Here is a 22917-nt window from a genome sequence, read left to right on the forward strand (position 1 = left end):
AGATATAAATGGGCAGAGAAGATTGAATGGCAACATTTCTACAGAAAAAAAGAACTGTTGGGGGCGCCTGGGTGGCTTAGTCGGTTAAGCAACGGCGCAGGTCATGATCCCAGGGTCCTAGGATCGAGCCCCGCGTCGGGCTCCCCGCTCAGCCTCAGGGAGTCTGCTTCTCCCTCTCCATCTCCCTCTCCCCACCTCCAGCTTGTGCTCTATCTCGCTCTCTCTCTCTTCTCTTTCTCTCAAATAAATAAATTAAAAAATCTTTAAATAAAAAAAGAAAAAAGAACTGCTTTATGGTAAAGTGGACATGGCAGAAGTGCAGAATATATTCAATTTAAAATAATATTTGTGAAATACCTCCTTTTAAATAAATAACACTGTCAAGCATCAGTACTTAAAAATATTTTTATAGGATATATTAAAAAGGGTTAACTTCTTTGGGCTTTACTTTTCTCATTTATAAAAGTGAGATTTAATCACCCAATAATACCTAAAAATACCTCAGAACCTTTCCGTGATAATTAAATTAAAGAAGTATGTTTACCACCTGGGCCACTGAAGCTACTTAATTAAAGTTTCCCCAGGGCAATCCTACTGACAGTCGCAGTCTGTAATGTGTGCAGGGAGCACCAGCGGGGAGCTGAAGGTGATGGCGAGGAGGGTGAGCTTGAACATCGATGCACCATTTTCTCCTCTACCATATGTACTATTCATTTAAATGAAACTAGGTCTCTCTTCTCCATGTTTCAAGGGTTACTAAAACTGTTGCTTTAATGCTATCAGATTATTTCATCCTTCTAATCTCTTGGGCAGAAAGAAGATATTTATTTGTACAAATCAGTATTTTGAAATATGAAGTAGAGAACTAAAAAAAAACCGCATCCAGCCACTTTCATCTTTTTTTCTTTTTTTAGGGTGCAGGGATGGGTGGGCTAGGGAGCAGGTATTTTGAGGGGTCCAGGTAATGGAAAGATTGGGAAACATTTCCTGTATTTTGACTGTTTGATTAAATTGACCCTCTACATTCGGGCACTATTTGACTCCCTGATTCGCTTTCTTCGCATAGATCCAGCGAGTGGATTACCGAGTATATAATAAAAATAACTGGGTGTGGTTCCTATTGAGTCTCTTCTGAATGAATGCCTTGGACACCCAAGGCAGTACTGAAACCTCACACATCCTCAAACTACACAATTGGCTGTTAGTAAACTGATGCAGGATTTCTAGGCTGTGAGTCTTGTAATGTTGTTTTAAAAACATGTACTCAGGGCACCTGGGTGGCTCAGTCGTCAAGCGGCTGCCTTCGGCCCAGGTCATGATCCCAGAGTCATGGGATCGAGCCCCGCATCAGGCTCCCTGCTCCGCGGGAAGCCTGCTTCTCCCTCTCCCACTCCCCCTGTTTGTGTTCCCTCTCTCGCTGTGTCTCTCTCTGTCAAATAAATAAATAAAATCTTAAAAAAAAAAAAATGTACTCAAAGTCACAGTTTTTAGTGAAAAATACTGAACAAAGCCTCAAAATAATTTCCCCTTCAGAAAAAAAGGAATTCCAACTTGACCTGAATCTGGGGTCTAACTCAGCAGGGTGACAATGTTCCCTGAAAGCCACCTCTCAGATAATGATGAGCCCATCAACCACTGGTTCCGGGAACCTTAAGAAAAAACAGATAACATATCCAGCTGGGGTACCCTGTCCTATGTCCTATGTCCTAAAATTCTGTAAGCACTACCTGTTATTTGCTTTTTAGTCTCCAAGTCCCTGGTTTGCTTCAGCACCTGCAGCAGCCGAGGTACCCCATTGAGTTCAGCTACCTCCAATTTGTTGTCATTGTCTTCAAATACCAAGTTTCTCAAGGCCCCACACACGGCTCGCTGAACATCTTCATTCTGAACTTTTAGGAGCTGCAGCAGCTTGGGGATGCCACGAAGCTGATTAACCTGGGAAAGAAATGCATGTGTATTTCAGATATTTATTCTGATGTGGCATTAAAGACATTGGGCTGATTAACCTGGGAAAGAAATGCATGTGTATTTCAGATATTTATTCTGATGTGGCATTAAAGACATTGGTTGTAATATGAATGAACAGATGAAGTTCACTAATGTGGATTAGAACTCCCATCAAACAACAACGGAGACACAACCTGAGACGCACGGCATACAATACACACCTGCTATCAGGCAGTACCTCTCATCAAGGAGCTAACAAATTTGCGAAGGCTGAAACCTATGAGATAACTGAAGGGGAAAATGAAGTGACAGAAGGTAGGTAAGTGATAGCGAAGTGGATAGAAAGAGTTTAGTTATAAAAGCTTTGAGCATAATGAAGATGAACAGACCTGGGAATGCAAGGAATGAGGCGTTTTATGGAAGAACAGCACATTACATGAGTGTTTTTTCCAGGAAAGAATTTTACAGTCAATACAAACAAACAGACTCAATTTCATTAACAGTAGAAATAAAGATTCATTTACCATAGCAACGGTAGTAGCAATGCAAACTAATCCTAAATGCCAGCAATTTTTATGATCAATTGCTTTGGGTATTTAAAAAGATTTATATAAAAATTACGCATTTTAATTTAAGTAAATAATGTAACTTTACACTTTTTGAGATGCTATTTTAGAAACATTTCTCCGATCCAAATATGCAAGAAAGAGTGTGCTGTCTGAGAAAGGGCCAGAACAAGGAATAGAAAAATAGATGATTTAGATTCTGAAATGGATGGTTGTTCAAGAAGACATCAAATAATGACAATCTGAGCAAAGTGATTTTATATTTCAGGCTGCAAATATTATCTAAAAAAACCAAGAGGTGGACATGGATTGCTGAAGAGAAATGTTAAGTTGCAGACTGAGGGCTTTCCTTCTCATAGACTTCCACTGGCATCTGATGCAGAAAAATTTGTTTGTTTTTTAGAGAGAGCGAGACAGAGTGTGAGTGGAGAGGAGCAGAGGGAGAAGGAAAGAGAGAAATCCCAAGCACGCTGAGCGTGGAGCCTGATGCAGGGCTTGATCTCATGACCCTGAGATCATGACCTGAGACAAAATCAAGAGTCTGATGCTTAACTGACTGAGCCACCCAGGCACCCTCAGAAATTTTTAGTAAGAACTTTTGGTAAAGATCTCAGTCATTTTCACCATCTTAATGCAGAAATTTTTAGGATATAACTGTTGTTGTGAATGGGCAGGTGTTTCCCTTTCAGATCAAGTTCATCACCTACAAATTATGCCCTAACTGCACAACAGTTCATGCTCTGGGCCTCATAACACCTTTTCATATTTTCTATGTATCATCAAATTCCAGTTTCCCTTTCATAGACAGATAAATGGTATTTAAGACGTAACGTTCCAATTTGACATCTCCCTTTGTTAGGATTGGGAAGACTAGCAAGGCAAGAATAAAAGTCAGGGTTTAAAAATAATAACTATAATAATAATAAAACATAATGACTCCTCCATCCACTTCCAGGTGTTATCTGATAAATAGCTTCTTAAGAACCTTAAGAGATTAAGTACTCTTGGGGCACCTGGGTGACTCAGTCGGTTAAGCATACAACTCTTGATTTCGGCTCAGGTCATGATCTCAGGGATGTGGGATCCTGCCCCCGATCAGGCTCCATGTTGGGCATGGAGCCCTGCTTAAGATTCTCTCTCTCTCCTTCTCCCTCTGCCCACCCCCCTTCCTTCTCTTAAAAAGAGAGAGAGAGAGAGTAGTCTTTTGGTGCCTTTAAGGCTTCGCTGGTAGTAATGAGCAGTACCACTTCCATTTATTGCTCCCTTCAGAGGAGACATTCATTTGCAGAACAGGACACAACTGGTAAACTGCTCACAGCAATTTAGTTGGGCTGTGTCTAGAACCATTCTAATACATTTGTGTGACAATGCCAATGAGAAAGAATACTTAGCTATCAATTAATTCTGGTCCAACAGATCATCTATTTGATCACTTCATCTATTCTCATTATTACACTTCCTTAAAAGCAGAAAGGCACAATTTATTTTAAAACAGTCTGTAACTCACATGTTTCCCTAATTCTATCAATTTCTGTTTCATGGTTAGGTTTTAAGGTGGTTAAATTTGCACTCTGTAAACTTCATAAATGCCACCTCTACTAAATCTTCACACCAGCAGTATAAACATCCGATGCGAAAAGAAAATCCTGTTTGTCCTGAAGGTACTTTGCAAACTTCAGTAATATTTTATTACTTAACTTATAATTTATAAGTTGCCTTCTTCAAAATATGATGCAAAGTGGCTTACTGGCCATATTTCATTTCCAGATGCAATTACAGAGTTAGCAAGAAGTGGCATGTGGAAGTCTTCACTGCCCTGACTGGGGGGAAAAGGCGGGGGGGCGGGGGCTCAGACGGCAGGCTTCCCTTACCCTGTCACCTCTATCCCTTTGGCTTTCAGCACTTGTGCCAGCCCGGAAAGAAGGCATTGCAGACACACCATGCTCAGATAAAGGTTGAAATCTGCTACAGCTCTAGTTACTGGAGAATTTGACTCCCTATTGTCTAGCACCTAGCCCAAATTAAAAAATAGACTTTAGTAACTTTCATCCATTTTATCAAGCAGATTGAAACAAAATCAGTATCAAATCCAAGAAGTTGATGACATTCACCTTACTGCATATAACTAGAAGGACGGTTGCTGATGGATCCTATATACATTAGGGCCAATGTCAAATGTACTGTCCTTGCCCCCTTTAAATTCAGGGAAGCAGATGGGACCAGAGAGGTTGCATGCGTTTCCCAGTTATACCGAATCCTCAGGGGATTTGTTCTCCCTTTGGGGAAAGGAAAAAAGAAACAGACTAACATGAATGTCTCAGAACTTCAAAAGAACTTTCATTTGAGATGGTTTCTAAATATATGGAACAGCTCTATTCTGATTCTCTTTCCTGCGAACTATAAAATAAATGATGAGGATTTCTGGTGGCAAATAAGCAGAGGGTGACTCCTTTGGGGCAAGGGCTCCCTTGTGCCCTGGTGCCTTTGCTCTTTCTTTCCTGTCTGGAATGCTCTGACCACTATGCTCACTTCCGGCAAAGCCCTACTCATTCTGCATGAGCTGGCTCACATGTCACCTCTGTGAAATGTCACCCCCTTCTCTCTTTTCCTTCCCATTAGAATTAATCACTCCCTGTAAACTGGTATAACCTTTCAGGAAGGCAATTGGCAATATGTGTCAAAAACTTTAAAAATATTCTCTTCTAATAACCTTTACTTGGATATAAATTGAAATGAACACACACGTAATTGTCACTACATTATTTATAATGGTGAAAAATTTGAAACCATAAATGTCCAACAACAGGGGAAGACTGGTTAATGATTGTCACATATCTTTATGTTGAGGTTTCCATGGAAGAGGCAGAGCAATATTAGAACTGACCAATATTTTATTAGTCATTACAGTTTCCTCACCAGTCAAATGGAAATTATCTAAGAATAACAATCTGCATGCTAGGTATATAGTATTCACTCAAAACATGGTAGCTACTACTATCACCGTTAATATGCCACCATTAATATGAGGTATGCAAAATACTGGTAATGTTATGACAAACTGCTTGTGATACAGTGTTACTGAAAAAACTGTATAAAATATCTATGTATTTCCATTCAAACAGTCATAAAGGAGGAAATGAAATTAGGGAGCTTGGAAGAAATGATGGGGGTATAAGTTATGAAAGTAGTTTGTTACTTTGTATTTTTTTAAACAACAAGCATATATTTGTGCATGTTTTTAAAAATTAAACAAAAAAAATCCCTACACACAAAGCTACATATTCATTTTGATTACGGCTATGTACATATATGCATTTAAAAAGTCAGGGGACAAAACCAAAATGATAACAAGAGTGGGAATTGTGGGTATGTTTTTCTTTTTTGTTTCTTACTTTCTCAAATTCTGAGTAATGAATTTGTATGAGTTTATAATAAGATTCTGCAAGACAGTTATGGCAGTCAATACTCCAGTGATGAGATATGAAGCAGGCATGGAAATAAGGTCAGTTTTAAAAGGGACTTGCAGATTAAATTAAGGGGTTTGTCCTCTCTCCTGGAGGCAAGTGGAGCAGCTACTAGAAAGGTCTCCCTCCGTGCTGTAAGGCGACTCTATCAGAAGTGGCTAAGAACGGAGGAAGGTAAATTAACCAGGAAGCAGCTGGATTAACAGAAAACATCGTGATAGGGATTAGCATAGTAGCACTGAGTGGGGAGGGAAAGATGTGGGTAGATTCAAGACACTTTTAGTAGCAGTACTAATAGGTCTTCAAAACTGCATGAATATGAGTATCTTGAGAGGTAAGAATAAAAGAAGGTCAGTCTCTATTCAAATTTTTGTGTCACACCACCTGGCTGCCCTACCACTCACCTACACAGGAAATAATACGCTCTGACTCATTACTTCGGGGCAGGCACCGTACCATTATCTGACTGCACCAACTGCATTCTCACAATTCCTTCTAGTAGGACTATTATTTCAACTTTAAAGGTAGGAATGCCGAGAGACTCGGAAAGATTAAATATCTTGCCCAAGGTCACTGAGCTAATTAGGGTGCTGGGTTCACCCCGCCCTGAGTGACTCCTTAGAGTTAACGCCCAAACCACCAAGGGTCCTGCCTTCCAATCCAGTAGGAAGAACAAGTTTAAAACGAGGGTTGGATACTAGAGAAGAAAAACAAAAGATAACATGTTCATTTTTTGAAATGCTGATGTTGAGTTCAGTGGGATGTCCAGAAAATAGATGGACACATGATTTGGAGCCCAGGGCAGAGATAGAGACTGGAGATGCAGTGAGTCATCAGGATCTTTGACACATGGGAATGGAAGTTGTAAGAGTGGATGAGCAGGTCAGGAGATGGTGTCGAGGGAGAAAAGTCCCAGGAAGGTATCTAAGGAACACGAACATTAAGGACAGGTTGAAGATAAATTTTTCACAGAAGAAACCCGAAGGTGCCAGAGAGATGGAAAAAGAACCAGGAGACCCTGGGCCAAAAGAAGAAAGTTTCAAAAAGAAGAAAGAGATCAACCATATTAAATGGGCTGAGTCCTAATCAAATAAAATAAGGATTAAAAAGTTGCCACTGGTTTTAAAAGCTTATGATTTAAAATTTTGATCTTTATTTACACATTGTAATTATTTTTTTAAGATTTAATTTATTTTTTAGAAAGAGAGAGCACGTGCACACGTGCGAATGGGGGGAGGGGCAGAGGGGGAGAATCTCAAGCAGACTCCCTGCTGAGTGTGTGGAGCCCAAGGTGGGGCTTGTCCTCAGGATCCATGAGATCATGATCTGAGTCAAAACTGAGAGTCAGTTGCTTAACTGACTGAGCCACCCAGGCGCCCCTAAGATTTTAAGTAATTTCTACACCCAATGTAGGGCTCGAACCCACAACCCTGAGATCAAGAGTTGCATGCTCTACGAACTGAACCAGCCAGGCACCCCTGTAACTGTCTTTTATACATAAATTCAAACACTGTTGCACTATGTTTAATATTAGCAGGATTTTGTTAATATTCTTGGGTTATAACATAATTCTTAAATTTTTCTACCATGCATATATATTTTTAGGTTTCAGTGTGATTTTCATGTTTCATTTTTCTCAAAACCAGTGTTTGTCCTAGCTTTAGAATAAGAGCCAAGAAGGCAAAGCACAGCATTAATCCTGTATGTAAGCAAAATGATATTTATAATCAAATTAGTAACTTAAGAAATAGTGGAAATCTAGCCCAACTTGAGTAACAAAAGAAAAATTCAAGTATTTCCATATTAGAAAATGAAAGCATGCATAATAATGCCCAGCTTTTTAAAATTGGAAATAAAAAAAGATTTAAACATTTATCTGATTTAGTCATAGAAAGGACTAATTTTTAGTCCAATTTTCTTCACCTATATGTATAAAGAAAGTTCATTACTAGTTAAATATATTATTTTTTTAAATCCTTACTTATTCTTCCCATGGAACAAACATATAGGCAAAGCGGCAATGAGAAATACCCAATAATTATATAGCTTTTAAAACCAAAAATATTCTCGACATGGGGATAGGTTTTTTAAAGAAACACCTAAAATACAGATGCAATGAATAGAAATATTGACAGATTTGACTTCAGAAGAATTTTTAAATCCTGCATGATGGGGCGCCTGGGTGGCTCAGTCGTTAAGCATCTGCCTTCGGCTCAGGTCATGATCCCAGGGTCCTGGGATCGAGCCCCATATTGGGCTCCCTGCTCAGCGGGAAGCCTGCTTCTCCCTCTCCTGCTCCCCGTGCTTGTGTTCCCTCTCTCGCTGTATTTCTCTCTGTCAAATAAATAAATAAAATCTTTAAAAAAAAAAAAATCCTGCATGATGAAAGATACCGTAAGATGTGGTTAACACTGTGGATTATATATAATATGCATAATAGGTAAAGAACTCCTACAAATCATTATGGAAATACAGATCTTAGTAGAAAAAAAAGTCAACAGAACTCTTTTGTCTGACTCTACTTAACCGACCTGCAGGATTACCTACATTCTCTTTATTCCCTCTGTGAACCTTATGGATTCCCTGAGTACTATCAAAGCTGGTAGGTTACTCTGTGTTGGGCTTTGCACTCCCATTTCTACTAGATGAGTCACATGTTTTCCAAGGATAACTTAGGTGTGTTTCCCAATGTATTTAGGCCAACTATACTTGTTACTGTAATCATGTAATTTATTTACCTGTCCTAAATATGAAAGAAATATAAATGTGAAAAGAATTCTGTCTCTCTGAAAACCAATCTGCATGCTTTGGAAAGACTAGATAAAGGTAAACAGCTCTATAAAGCTCTGTAATTATTTTTGGACAAAATTAATGTAAAAGACTAGGGAAAATGTAAAAATCCAGAAGGATTTGAACTCAGATGAATTAGTGCCATTAAGTTCTCATTTCACTTTAAAGAAACTAAAAATTGCAGATGATACATAATGGGCATAGTTTATGAAAAATTAAGACAAACTGTGTAATTGTGTGTGGTATGTGTGTATAATTAATTTTTTTTTCTCTGTAACTCTGATTAAATGACCAACTATTAGTCTTGATTTCAAAAAATAGGAAAATTTCTACCATAAAGAGATGGCTTTTTTTTTTGCTTATTAGATTAACAAAACCAAACAAAGAATAATCTCGTGATGGTACAGGTAAATGGGCAATGGCACTGGGATACAATGTTACTGGGGTGTAAGTTTACACAATTTCAGGGAGAATTTATTAGGGAATTATTTATCAAAACTGATAATGACTCAACAGTGAGGACTGGATTTGCCTACCACCTGAAACAATTTTTAAAAACAGATAAAACATGCAATGGTTTCAAGAACTGGACATGTAGCAATGATGGACAGTGATCCCTCAGGGATGGAAAACAAGCAAGGTGAGCCCCACTGCTGTCAAAGATCACTGTCTCGAGAGTTCTCAGGCTATAGTGTGGTGAGGGGAAAACCCAAATGGAATTCAACAAGCAGAGTTAATTAGTCCTAGAATAAATGCTGCTCTGGTCCCACCTAACAAATCTCAAAAGCAAGATTTGAAAGGATCAAACTGTTTTCAAGCAACTACATCCTAGAACAAAGCTCAAGAATATTTACAGAAATATAAAAATACCCAGCATCCAACAAGGTAAAATTCATAATACCTGGCATTCAATGAAACATTTCCAGTTATGCAAATAAGAAATGGACACAGATACTAGAATTAGTAGACAAGGTCATTCAAGCAGCTATTTTAACAGTCTTTCATATGTTCAGAAATCTTGAGGAAGGATGGAACATGTCAGGTAGAGAAAGAAGATTTAAAAAAAAAACCCAAGTGAGACTAATGGCATATTAAACATTGAAGAAAGGATTAGTGACTTTAAAGCATAGCAATTAAACATATCTAAAAGGAAACACACAGAAAAAAAAAAAAAACTAAAGAAAAAGAATAGAGTATGGAGGGCGCCTGGGTGGCTCAGTTGGTTAAGCAACTACCTTCGGCTCAGGTCATGATCCCGGAGTCCTGGGATCGAGTCCCACATCGGGCTCCCGGCTCAGCGGCGAGCCTGCTTCTCCCTCTGACCCTATCCCCTCTCATGCTGTTTCTCTCTCTCTCTCAAATAAATAAATAAATAAAATCTTTAAAAAAAAAAAATAGAGTATGGATAAGCTATGAGACAACTTCAAGCAGACAAATATGTATGTAACAAGTTCCCAAAGGACAGAAAAAATATTTGAAGAATTAGTGGTTGAAAAATCCAACCCAAACTCCAAAATTTGATGAAAAGTAAAAATCTACAAATTTAAGAAACTCAGTGAATTCTCAAGCACAAGAAACCTAAGGAAAACTACACCAAAGCACATGTGACCAAACTGCTCAATACTAGTGATAAAGAGAAAATCTTAAAAGCAGCTTGGGTGCGCAGAGAGAGAAACAGTATGTACAGAGGAACAATAAAGATGATAGTTCACTTCTTGTCTGAAGCAATGCAAGTGAGAAGACAGTGAAGCAACAACTTTCAAGTACTGGAATAAAAATCTCTCAACCTAGGATTCTACTGCGAGTGAAAATCTCTCAAAAGCAAAGACAAATTCCTTTTCAGACATACAAAAGCTGAAATAGTTAATCACCAGGAGACCTGCACTAGAATAAATGTTAAAGAAAATTCTTTAGGAAATGGGAAATAACAGATAACATCTATACAAAGAAATGAAGAGCACCGGGACAACTTAGATGAAATAGACAAAGTCTTTGAAAGACACAAAGCACCAAAGTTCACTAGGAAGAATATATAGCCCAGAAAGCCCTGTATCATAAAGAAACTGAATTCATAGTTAAGAACCTAGCTAGCCTCCTTAGTACAGTAGGCAGTGTGTCAGTCTCATGATCTGAAGGCCCTGAGTATAGTTAAGAACCTCTCACAAGAAAACTTCAGGTCCAACTGGCTTCACTGGTGAATTCTACCAAACATTTAAGATAGAATTAATATCAATTACAATCAAACTTTCAGAGAATTGAAGAGGAGAGAACACTTTCCAGTGTGAAGCTAGTATTACTCTCAATCCAAAACTGGACTAAGACATTACAAGAAAAGAAAATTATAGATCAATATCCTTTATAAATATAGCTGCATAATTGTTTTAACAGAATTTTAACAAATCTAATTTTAAAAAGTAACAGTACATCATGACCAAGTGAGATTTATCCCAGGAATGGGATAACATTTAAAAATCAAAGTAATTTATCATATTAGCAAAATTAAGATAAAAACCATAGAAATATTTTAGTGGGCAAATAAAACATTTGATAAAATCCAACAACCATTCCTGAGTAAAAAACTAAAACAAAAACTCTGTAAAATTAGGGATAAAGGTAGTTATTCAACTTGAATGGTGATTTATGAAAAACCTACGGCTAACATCATACTCAACGATTAAAAGCTAACAGCTTTTCTTCTGAAGATCAGCAACAAAAGCAGGATGTCCATTCTGACCACTTTTATTCTAAATAGTATTGAAGTCCTAGCTGGTGCAATTAGACAAGAAAAAGAAATAAGTGGCATCCAAATTGGTAAGGAAAAAGTAAAACTGTCACTATTTTCAGATGACATAGAAAACCCTAAAGACTCCACCAAAACTCTACTACAACTAATCAATAAATTCAGTAAAGTTGTAGGATACAATATGCAAAAATCTGTTGAATTTCTGTATACCAATAATAAACTATCAGAATTAAGAAAACAAACCCATTTACAATTGCATAAAAAAATACCTAGGAATAAATTTAACCAAGGAGGAGAAAGACCTGTATACTAAAAAGTATAAGATACTGATGAAAGAAACTGAAGACAAATATAAATGGAAAGATATTCCATGTTTCTGGATTAGAAAAATTAATATTGTTAAAATATCCATACTACCCAAAGCAATCTACAGATTCCATGCAATTCCTATGAAAATTCCAATCGTATTTTTCACAAAAATAGACCATACAATACTAAAATTTATATGGAACCACAAAAAGACCCTAGCCAAATCAATCTTTTTTTTTTTTTATGATAGAAGTATTCTCAAGACCCAAAGGTAAAAAACAAAAACAAAAGACCCTTATTTTTTTTTTTTGCCAGACGGTGACATAAGCATTTTATTTATTTTTTTAAACTTTAAAAAAATTTTTAATTTCTGTATAGTTGACATATGGTGTTATATTAGTTTCAGATGTACAATACAGTGATTCAACAATTCTGTATATCACTCAGTGCTCATCAGGACACGTGCACTTCTTAATCCCCATCCCCTATTTCACCAATTACTCCCACCCACCTCCCCTCTGGTAACCATCAGTTTGTTCTCTATAGTTAAGAGTCTGTTTCTTTAGCCAAATCAATCTTAAGAAAAATAAAACTGGAGGCATCATACTTCCTGATTTCAAAACTACATTAAAAAGCTATAGTAATAAAAACAGTATATTGGCATAAAAAGATGCACAGATCAACGGAACAGAATAAACACTCCAGAAACAAACCCACACACATATGGTCAATTAATTTACAACAAAGAAGCTGAGAATACACAATGGGGAAAGAAGAGTCTCCTCAACAAACAGTGTTGGGAAAACTGAACAGCCACATGCAAAAAAAATGAAACTAGACCACTATCTTTCACCATACACAAAAATTAACTCAAAATGGATTAAGTCTTTAATATGAGACCTGAAACCATAAAACTCCTAGAAGAAAACCTAGGCAGTAAGCTCTTTGACATCAGTCTTTGCAATGAGTTTTTGGATATGACATCAAAAGAAAAGGCAACAAAAGCAAAAATAAGCAAGTGGGACTAGATCAAATAGCAAAGGAAACCATCACAAAATGAAAAGGGCAACCTATGGAATGGCAGAAAATATTTGCAAATCATATATCTGATAAGGGGTTAATATTCAAAATATATAAAGAACTCACATGACTCAATAGCAAAATGCCAACAACAATCCAATTAAAAAATGGGAAGAGGATTTGAACAGATATTTTTCCAAAGAAGACATACAGATGGCTGACATACAGAAAAGGTGTTCAGCATTCTTAATCATCAGGGAAATGCAAATCAAAACCACAATGAAATCTCATATCACACCTGTCAGAATGGCTATCACCAAAAAGACAAGAAATAACAAGTATCGGCAAGGATGTGGCAAAAAGGGAACTCTTGTGCATTGCTGGTGGGAATGTCAACTGGTACAAGCACTCTGAAAACATGGAGGTTACTCAAAAAGTTAAGAATAGAACTACCTTATGACTCAAAAATTCTACTTCTGGATATTTATCAGAAGGAAATGAAAACACTAACTCAAAATGATAAACAAACTACCATTTTTACCACAGCATTACTTACAAGACCCAAGACATGGAAACAACCTAAGTATCCATTGATGGATGAATGGATAAGGAAAATGTGGTATATATACACAACGGGATATTATGCAGTCATAAATAAGAAGGAAATCCTGCTATTTGCAACAACATGGATGGATCTTGAGGGTATTATACTGAGTGAAAAAGCGAACAAATACTACATAATCCCACGTATACATGGAATCCAAAAACAAACAAACAAAAAACAAAATCAAAGATACAGAGAACAGACTGGTGGTTGCCAGAGATGGGGGGTTTGGCATGGGTGAAATGGGTGAAGGTGGTCAAAAGATACATACCTCCAGTTAGAAAACAAGTCATGAAGATGTAATGTACATCATGATGACTAGTTATTAATACTGTACTGTATATTTGAAATTGCTAAGAGAGTAGAACTTAAAAGTTCTCATTACAAGAAAAAAAATTGTAACTGTATGGTGACAGATGGTAACCAGACTTGTGGTGATCATTTCACAATATATACATACATCACATTGTACACCTGAAAATAATGCTTATCTATATTATTATCAATATAATTCAATTATAATGCTAAAAAAGTAGGAAAAAGGAATGGTGTTAAAAATACTAAAATACAAAACTTCTTCCTTCCTTCCAAAAAGAACCACATAAAAACCCCCCAGATTAAATTCCTAAAAACAAACAAACAAAAACTTACAGGTTGCACCATACTTAACAGTGAAAGAACAACCAAATGCTTCCCCCTATGATCAAGAACAAGACATGTCCACTCTCACTTCTTTTTAATATTGCACTAGAGGTTCTAGCCAATACAGTAAGAAAAAAAGAAAAAAGAAATAGAATTATCCAGATTGAAAAGATACAAAAGTGTCTTTATTAGCAGACGGCATGCTCTATGTAGAAAATCTGATGAGTCTACAAATATTCTACTACAGCTAAAAGTGAATTTAGTAATATTGCAGTAAAACTACAAAATACAGCTGAGAGCAATTAAAGACCTAAATAAATGGTGAACTATACCATGGTCAGGAGTCAGAAGACTCAATATTGTTTAGATGAAAATTTTCCATATACTGATCTATAGATTCAATGCAATCTCAAACAAAATCCCAGCAGCTTTTTCATAAAGAAATTGATTCTAAAATTCATGTGATAGCAAAAGACCTAGAAGAGCCAAAATCACTTGAAAAAGAATAAAGTCAGAGGACTAACACTAGCAATCTTCAATATAAAACTATATTAATATATAAAACTATAGTAATCAAGACAGTATGAGATTAGCATGAAGATAGACCAATAATAGATCAATGAAATAGAATACATAGTGCAGAAAAAGACTCACATATATGTGATCAATTCATTTTCAACAAAGGCAGAAATACAGTTTAGACATAAAATAATAGTCTTTTCAACAAATGGCACCTAAACAATTGCTCATATAAATATATTTATATCTTTTAAAAGAAACTTCAGTCCACATCTTGCAATATATACAAAATTCATCCCAAGTGGATGGTAGACCAACTATAAAATCTGACACTTATAAAACTTCTGGAAGAATATATAGATTATCTTTGTGACCTTAGAGTGAGTGTCCAGAAAGATTTCTTGGATAACCATGAAAAGCACAATCCATAAAGAAAAAATTTATAATTAGACTCCATCAAAATTAAAAACTGTTAAAAGAATGAAAAGATAAAATACAACTGGGAGAAAGGATTTCCAAATCATGTATCTGGAAAAAAAAATAAAAAAAGACTTACACCCAGAATACATAAATGTCAAAATTCAATGACAAGAGAACAAAAACCCAAATAAAAATGGGCAAAAGAACTATAATGAGCTATCACCTCACACCTGTCGGAATGGCTAAAATCAACAACACAAGAAACAACAGGTGTTGATGAGGATGTGGAGAAAAAGGAACCCTCATACACTGTTGGTGGGAATGAACACAAACTGGTGCAGCCACTGTGGAAAACAGTATGGAGGCTCCTCAAAAATTTGAAAATAAAACTATCCTACAATCCAGCAACTGCACTATGGGGTATTTACCCAAAGAATACAAAAATACTAATTCAAAGGAGTACATGCACCCCTATGTTCACAGCAGCATTATTTACAACAGCCAAACTATAGAAATGGCCCAAGTGTCCACTGACTGATGAACGGATAAAGAAGAGATGGTATATATACACAATGGAGTATTACTTGGCCATAAAAAAGAATGAAATCTTACCATTTGCAATGACATGGATGGAGCTAGAGGGTATTATGCTAAGCAAAATAAGTCAGTCAGAGAAAGACAAATACCATATGATTTCACTCACATGTGCAATTTGAGAAACAACACAAATGAGCATGGGGAAAAGGGAGAGAGAGAGGCAAACCAAGAAACAGACACTTAACTATAGAGAACAAACTGATGGTTACCAGAGGAGAGGTGGGTGGGTGGACGGGTTAAACAGGTGACGGGGATGAAGGAGGGCACTTGTTGTGATGAGTACCAGGTGTTGTAAGTGTTGAATCACTCTTTTGTGCACCTGAAACTAATGTTACACTGTATGCTAACTAACTGGAATTTAAAATTATTTTTAAGGGCGCCTGGGTGGCTCGGTTAAGCGTCTGCCTTTGGCTCAGGTCATGATCCCGGGGTCCTGGGATCAAGTACATCAGGCTCCCTGCTCAGTGGGGAGTCTGCTTCTCCCTCTGCTTCTGCCCCTCCCCCCGGCTTGTGTGCTCTCTTGCTCTCTCGCTCTCAAATACATAAAATCTTTAAAAGTATTTTTAAAAAAGAAGAAAATGGGCAAAAGATCTGAACACACATTTCACTAAAGAAAACACAGGGATGGAAAGCACATGAAAAGATGTTCAACATCATTAGTCATTAGTCATTTGGAAATGTAAGTTAAAACCATAATAAAATACTACTACAAACCAACAGGCTAAAATTCAGATTGATCAAATATTAGGATGTGGAGGAACTAGAACTCTCATACATTGCTGGTGGGAATGTAAAATGGCTCAGCTATTTTGTAAATAGTTTGGCAGTTTCTTAAAAAGTCAAACATACAACTACCATATCATCCAGGCATTCCACTCCTAGGTATTTATTTACCCAACAGAAATGAAAACATATGTTTGTACACATATGTTCATAGCAGTTTTATTTGTAATAGCCAAAACTCAAATGTCCATGAACAGGTGAGTGAATAAACAAATTAAGGTGTATCCATACAATGAAATACTAGTCAGCTATACTCAAACAAACACACACCCACGCACCTTTTGATACACACGACATGGATGAATCTCAAAAGATTAAAGCTCGGTAAAAGAATCCAGAGGAAAAGCATATATACTATATAATTTATATAAAACTCTAGTAAATTCAATATAATCTATAGTAACAGAAAGCAGATCATTGGTTACCTGGGGACTAGAAGAGGGTTGGGGAGGGGTCAGAAGTATGGATTACAAAGAGGCACAAGGAGGGGCGCCTGGGTGGCTCAGATGGTTAAGCGTCTGCCTTCGGCTCAGGTCATGATCCCAGAGTCCTGGGATAGAGCCCCACATCGGGCTCCTGGCTCAGCGGGGAGCCTGCTTCTCCCTTTGCCTCTCTCCCTGCTCATGCTCTCTCTCTCTCTCTGTATCTCTGTGTCTCAAATGAATAAATAAAATCTTTTTTAAAAAAAAAAAGAGGCACAAGGAAACTTTGAAGGTAACGAATATATTCATTATCTTGATTGTGATGATTTCATGATGTCAAAACAAGGCAAAACTTAAATGGCCCTTAATAAAGCTGTTAAAAAATGAACAAACAAAACTGGTACATTTATACAATAGAAATCTATGTAGCAATTTTAAAGAATGAAGTAGGGTTAATATATACCAAACATTTCCAAGATACAGGGTTAAAGGAAAACAAAGTGCAGGGTACTATACATAATCTGCTACCATTTACAATTTTGTTTTAAAAAAAGTTACCGAACCAACCTATCTAATAATTGTTTCTATATGCATAGAATATCTCTGGAAAGAGACCCAAAAATTGATGAGAAAGAGAGATAGGGAGAGAAGGAGGGAGGAGGAGGAGAGAGGACAGGAGAGTGAGAGAGAAGGAAAGAGGGAGATGGGGGGGTAGGCTGAGATTTGATGCAGAAGGGAAACAGTTTTCACTACAAACCTTTCTGAACTAGGATTTTTTCCTGCACAAATGTACCACTTTTTCAACAAACATAAAATGACCTATTGATTCCATTTTGGTGAGCTCTGTCCTATAGAACACTTACACCAGGGCGTCTGGGTGGCTCAGTGAATTAAGTGTCTGGCTCCTGATTTCGGCTCAGGTCATGATGTCAGGATCGTGAGATCGAGCCCCACGTTGGGCTCCACGCTCAGTGAGGAGTGTGCTTGAGATTCATTCTCCCTCCCTCTCCCTCCCCTTGTCCCTCCCCCCACTCGCGTGCATACGTGCGCGCGCGCTCTCTCTTAAAATCTTTTTTAAAAAAGTCTCAAGACTTTATTAATTTATTTAAAATTGACCTATAATTGACATATAACTCAATAAAGATTTTTTTTAAATTTATTTGAGAGAGAGCAAGAGTGAGAGAGAACGCAGAGGGAGAGAGAGAAGCAGGCTCCCCGCTGAGCAGAGAGAGCCCTATGCCAGGCTCGATCCCAGGACCCCGTGATCATGACCCAAGCTGAAGGCAGACGCTTAACCCATTGAGCCACCCAGGCGCCCCAAGATTTTTTTAAATTTAATTAAACTAATGGTTTCAGTTTGCATGGCCACTGTTAATAGATGTGAAAGCATGATAATTTTAAACTGGACTTAAGATGACACTCACCCTTTTCCGCGCTTCAGATTTCTGGAAGCACTCGTGCTGTATGAAAGTAGCTGCAGCAGAAATTCTGGGTGGCGGTGTGTGGTCTGCATCGAGCATACTCACTGCTCGCTCCAGAGTCATCTCCATCTCTGCATTCCTAGACAAACAGTCACAGATTCAGCAGAATTCCAAACCTGCTCCCTCCTGCCTACCAACCTGATCCTCCAGAAATGACTCTGCTAATATCCGAAAGCACCTAGAACATCTGAGCCTTGGCTTCTCTTCCCCCAAAAGAAAAGTCAGCACCTGAAGATCAGAAGGTACAGGAAGCTAGCAGAAGAAATATTCCAGCTCTGGTCAGACTGGCCTCTGAAAATGTCACTGAATTGAGCAGACTCATAATATATACCAAAGAAAGAAGCTGAAGTCTGTTTAAGATAAATATGTGTAGTATGATAATTACATATTAAAAGGTCACTTTAAAGGCACAATGTGTGGGGTGCCTGGGTGGCTCAGTCAGTGGAGCCACTTATAAATACATACATACATAGATACATACATAAGGCACAGTAAGACTTTATGTGGAACTTAAAATAAATTTGATCTTAGAAATTAAGAATTATTTCTACCATGGTAATGTTACATCTGTGGATGAAACACCTTCCCTCAATAATCATTAGATTTTTCTCAAAGCTGCTCAGAATCTGTTATTTCACCTAACAATGAGTTTTAAAAGGAGCATTCAAAAAGTTTTCTAGGGGCGCCTGGGTGGCTCAGTCGTTAAGCGTCTGCCTTCGGCTCAGGTCATGATCCCAGGGTCCTGGGATCGAGCCCCGCATCAGGCTCCCTGCTCGGCGGGAGGCCTGCTTCTCCCTCTCCCACTTCCCCTGCTTGTGTTCCCTCTCTATGTCTCTCGCTGTCAAATAAAATCTTTAAAAAAAAAAAAAAGTTTTCTAATAAAAATAATAGTATGTAAACAGTAAAAGCCAGTAAAATTGAGTTTGTTTTGTTCAAATAAGGCTTGCTGATGTGACAGAACCCATCAGGGAAAGTAATGATTAAACATAATTATAATATGCTTTTTCTTAAAGAAAACAATTTTGTACACATTCTGTCACCATTTGCTTTGCCCCTGCAATGACATTTGGTTTATGTCTATCTAGTAGCGTACTTTTGTCCTTTACTAATTGTGGGTATTTATAGTGATGATGAAATCTGATGCAGTTCGACACAAGAGAGGATAATTTATAGAGGACAAATAAAATTGCCACTTGTAAAACAATAGCTCCCAAATGCCTCATGGAACTGGTTTTTTCCTCCCTTTTATTTCTGCCTGGAGGGTAACTAGGTTAGGCAACCTATTATCACTGTGGATGTGAACACATTCATGCTTCCGTAAGCACTGACTCAGAGAAAGCAGACGCAGGATGGCAACATCTTAGAATTATGGCTAAAAACTTGTCTTAAAGGTATCCTAGGACTTTGGCTTCAAAGAGGATTACACCTGATTCACTCCTGGTAATGGAGAACAAAAGGATAGCTTGGCAGGGTATTTTGCAGTATCTGCTAACAAGCACAATGAATACAGGCATACCATGTTTTATCGTACCTTACTCTACGATGCTTTGCAATATTGCTTTTTTAAAAATTTGAAGGCTGTGCAACCCTGCGTCAAGCGTGCCTATCAGTGCCAGTTTTCCAACAGCGTTTTCTCCCCTCATGTCTCTGCGTCACATTTTGGTAATTCTCACAATATTTCAAACTTTTTGCTACAGTGATCGGTGATCAATGATCTTTGACGTTACTACTGTATTTATTTGGGGGGGGTGCCACGAACCACACCCTCATAAGATGGTGAACTTGACTGATAAATGTGTGTATTCTGACTGCTCCACCAACCGGCTATTTCCCCATCTCTCCCTTCTCCATAGGGCCTCCATATTCCCTGAGACACAGACTGAGCCAGTTAATAACCCTACAGTGGTCTCTAAGTGTTCGAGTGAAAGGAAGAGTCGCACGTCTCTCACTTTAAATCAAAAGCTAGAAATTGTTAAGCTCAGTGAGGAAGGCACATTGAAAGCCAAGAAAGGCTGAAAGCCAGGCCTCTTGTACCAAACAGCTGGCCAAATTGTGAATGCAAAGTAAAAGTTCTTGAAGGAAATAGAAAGTTCACTCTAGCGAACACACAAATGATAAGAGAGTGAAACAACAGGGGCGCCTGGGTGACTCAGTCGGTTAAGTGTCTGCCTTCAGCTCTGGTTGTGATCCCGGGGTCCTGGGACTGAGCCCGGGGAATGGGGTTCCACACTCAACGGGGCGTCTGCTTATCCCTCGCTCTCTGCCCCTCTCCCCGCACCCCTGCTCATGCTCAGTCTCTAGCTTGCTCTCTCTCAAGTAAATAAATAAAATCTTAAAAAAAAAAAAAAAAGTGAAACAACCTTATTGCTGATATGGAGAAATTTTCAGTGGTCTGGAAAGATGATCAAACCAGCCGCAACATTCCCTTAAGCCAAAGCCAAAACCACAGAAAGGCCCTGACTCTCTTTAATTCTGTAAAGTCTGAGAGAGGTGAGGAAGCTGCAGAAGAAAAGTATGAAGCAAACAGAGGTTGGTTCATAAGGTTTAAAGAAAGAAGCCGTTTCCATAACATAAGTGCAAGGGTGAAGCACATTTAAAAAAAAAAAAAAAACTATATATTTGAGAGAGTGCGTGCAGGGTGGGGGCGGGGAGGGCAAAGGGAGAGGGAGAGAAAGTCTTAAGCAGACCCCTCACTAAGCGCAGAGCCTAAGCGGGGCTCAATCTCACGACCCTGAGATCAGGACCTGAGCTGAAATCAAGAGTTGGATGCTTAACTGACTGCGCCACCCAGGCGTCCCTCAAGGTGAAGCACTTTCAAAGATATACATTTTTTTATTTTTCATTTTGTTTTATTTTTTTGAGACAGAGAGTGCATGCAAGTTGGAGGGGGGTAGGGAAAGAGGGAGAGAGAGAATCTCAAGCAGACTCCATGCCCGGCATGGAGCATGGTACAGGGTTTGATCTCACGACCCTGAGATCGTGACCTGAGCCAAAATCAAGAGTCAGATGCTCAACAGACTGAGCCACCCAGGCACCCCTAGGTGAAGTACTTTTGTAGAAGCTACAAGTCATCCAGATCTTGCTAAGATAATTAATGAAGGTGGCTACACTAAACAACAGATTTTCAATGTATACAAAGCAGCTTTATATTAGAAGAAGATGCCATCTGAGACTTCCATAGCTAGGGAGGAGAAGCCAATGTCTGGTTTCATAAACAGGCCGACTCTTTTGTTAGGTCTATTGCAGCTGGTGACTCTAAGTTGAAGCCAATGCTCACTGACCATTTCCAAAATCCTAGGGCCCTTAAGAATTATGCTAAATCGGGTGCCTGGGTGGCTCAGTCGTTAAGCGTCTGCCTTCGGCTCCGGTCATGATCCCAGGGTCCTGGGATCGAGCCCCGCATCGGGCTCCCTGCTCTGCGGGAAGCCTGCTTCTCCCTCTCCCACTCTCCCTACTTGTGTTCCCTCTCTCGCTGTGTCTCCCTCTGTCAAATGAATAAATAAAATATTTAAAAAAAAAAAAAGAATTATGCTAAATCTACTTTGCCTGTGCTCTATCAATGGGACAACAAACCCTGGATGACAGCACATTTGTTTGCAACATGGTTTATTGAATATTTAGCCCACTGTTGAGACCCACCGCTCAGAAGGAAAAGATACCTTTCAAAATATTACTGTTCATTGACAATGCATGGGATCACCCAAGAAATCAGATGGAGACATACGATGAGATTAATGTTGTTTTTATGCTTACTATCACAATATCCATTCTGCAGCCCATGGATCAATGAGTAATTTTGACTTTCAAGTCTTACTATTTAAGAAATACATCGCTTTGGTGGTACGTATACTAAAATTGGAACCATACAGAGAAGATTAGCATGGCCTTTGCGCAAGGATGACATGTAAATTCATGAAGTGATCTACGGTTTTTATAAGTCGGGAATAAAAGGCACAGCATAAGTATAGTCAATGATACTGTAATAGGGTTGTATGGTGACAGATGGCAGCTACACTTGTGAGGAGCATAGCATAATTTATAAACTTGTTGAATCAATATGTTATATACCTGGAACTAATGTAACATTGTGTATCAACTACATGCACTCAAATTTAAAAAATTAAAAAAAAAAATACACCGTGCAAGGCTATAGCTTCCATAGATAGTAATTCCTCTGATGGATTTGGGCAAAGTAAATTGAAAAGCTTCTAGAAAGGATTCACCATTCTAAGTGCCATATAAGAGCATTCCTGATTCAAGGTGCCTGGCTGGCTCAGTTGAAAGAGCAAGTGACTCTTGATCTTGGGATCGTGAGTTTGAGCCCCACAATGGGTGTAGAGATTACGTAGATAAATAAAACTAAAAAAAAAAATAAAGAGCATCCTGATTCACAGGAAGAGATCAAAATATCAACATTAACAGAAGTTTGGAAGAAGTTGATTCCAACCCTCAAGATGACTTTGAGGGGTTCAGGACTTCAGTAGAGGAAGTAACTGCAGATGTGGTGGAAATAGCCAGAGAGCTAGAATCAGAAGTGGAGCCTGAAGATAGGACTGAATTGCTGCAATCTCATGATAAAACTTTAACAGAAGAGGAGTTGCTTCATATGG

At 38.2% G+C, this 22917-nt stretch overlaps 1 protein-coding gene and 1 non-coding gene across 3 annotated transcripts in view; one reads left to right on the forward strand and one right to left on the reverse strand.

Annotated features, from left to right (window-relative positions):
* Positions 1-22917, reverse strand: part of PKP2 (plakophilin 2) — a 93101-nt gene that overhangs the window by 47599 nt on the left and 22585 nt on the right. For both annotated transcript variants that reach the window (XM_078075877.1, XM_078075876.1), the window contains exons 4-5: positions 18251-18386; positions 1728-1935 (exon numbers count right to left, since the gene is read on the reverse strand). In XM_078075877.1, coding sequence (XP_077932003.1) covers positions 1728-1935; positions 18251-18386 — 344 coding nt within the window. The remainder of the gene's footprint in view (positions 1-1727; positions 1936-18250; positions 18387-22917) is intronic.
* Positions 22132-22239, forward strand: LOC118535203 (U6 spliceosomal RNA). The gene has a single exon (XR_004917085.1). It is a non-coding gene; the product is annotated as a U6 spliceosomal RNA (small nuclear RNA).

The sequence above is a fragment of the Halichoerus grypus genome, chromosome 6 (assembly GCF_964656455.1).
Source record: "Halichoerus grypus chromosome 6, mHalGry1.hap1.1, whole genome shotgun sequence".
NCBI lineage: Eukaryota > Metazoa > Chordata > Mammalia > Carnivora > Phocidae > Halichoerus > Halichoerus grypus.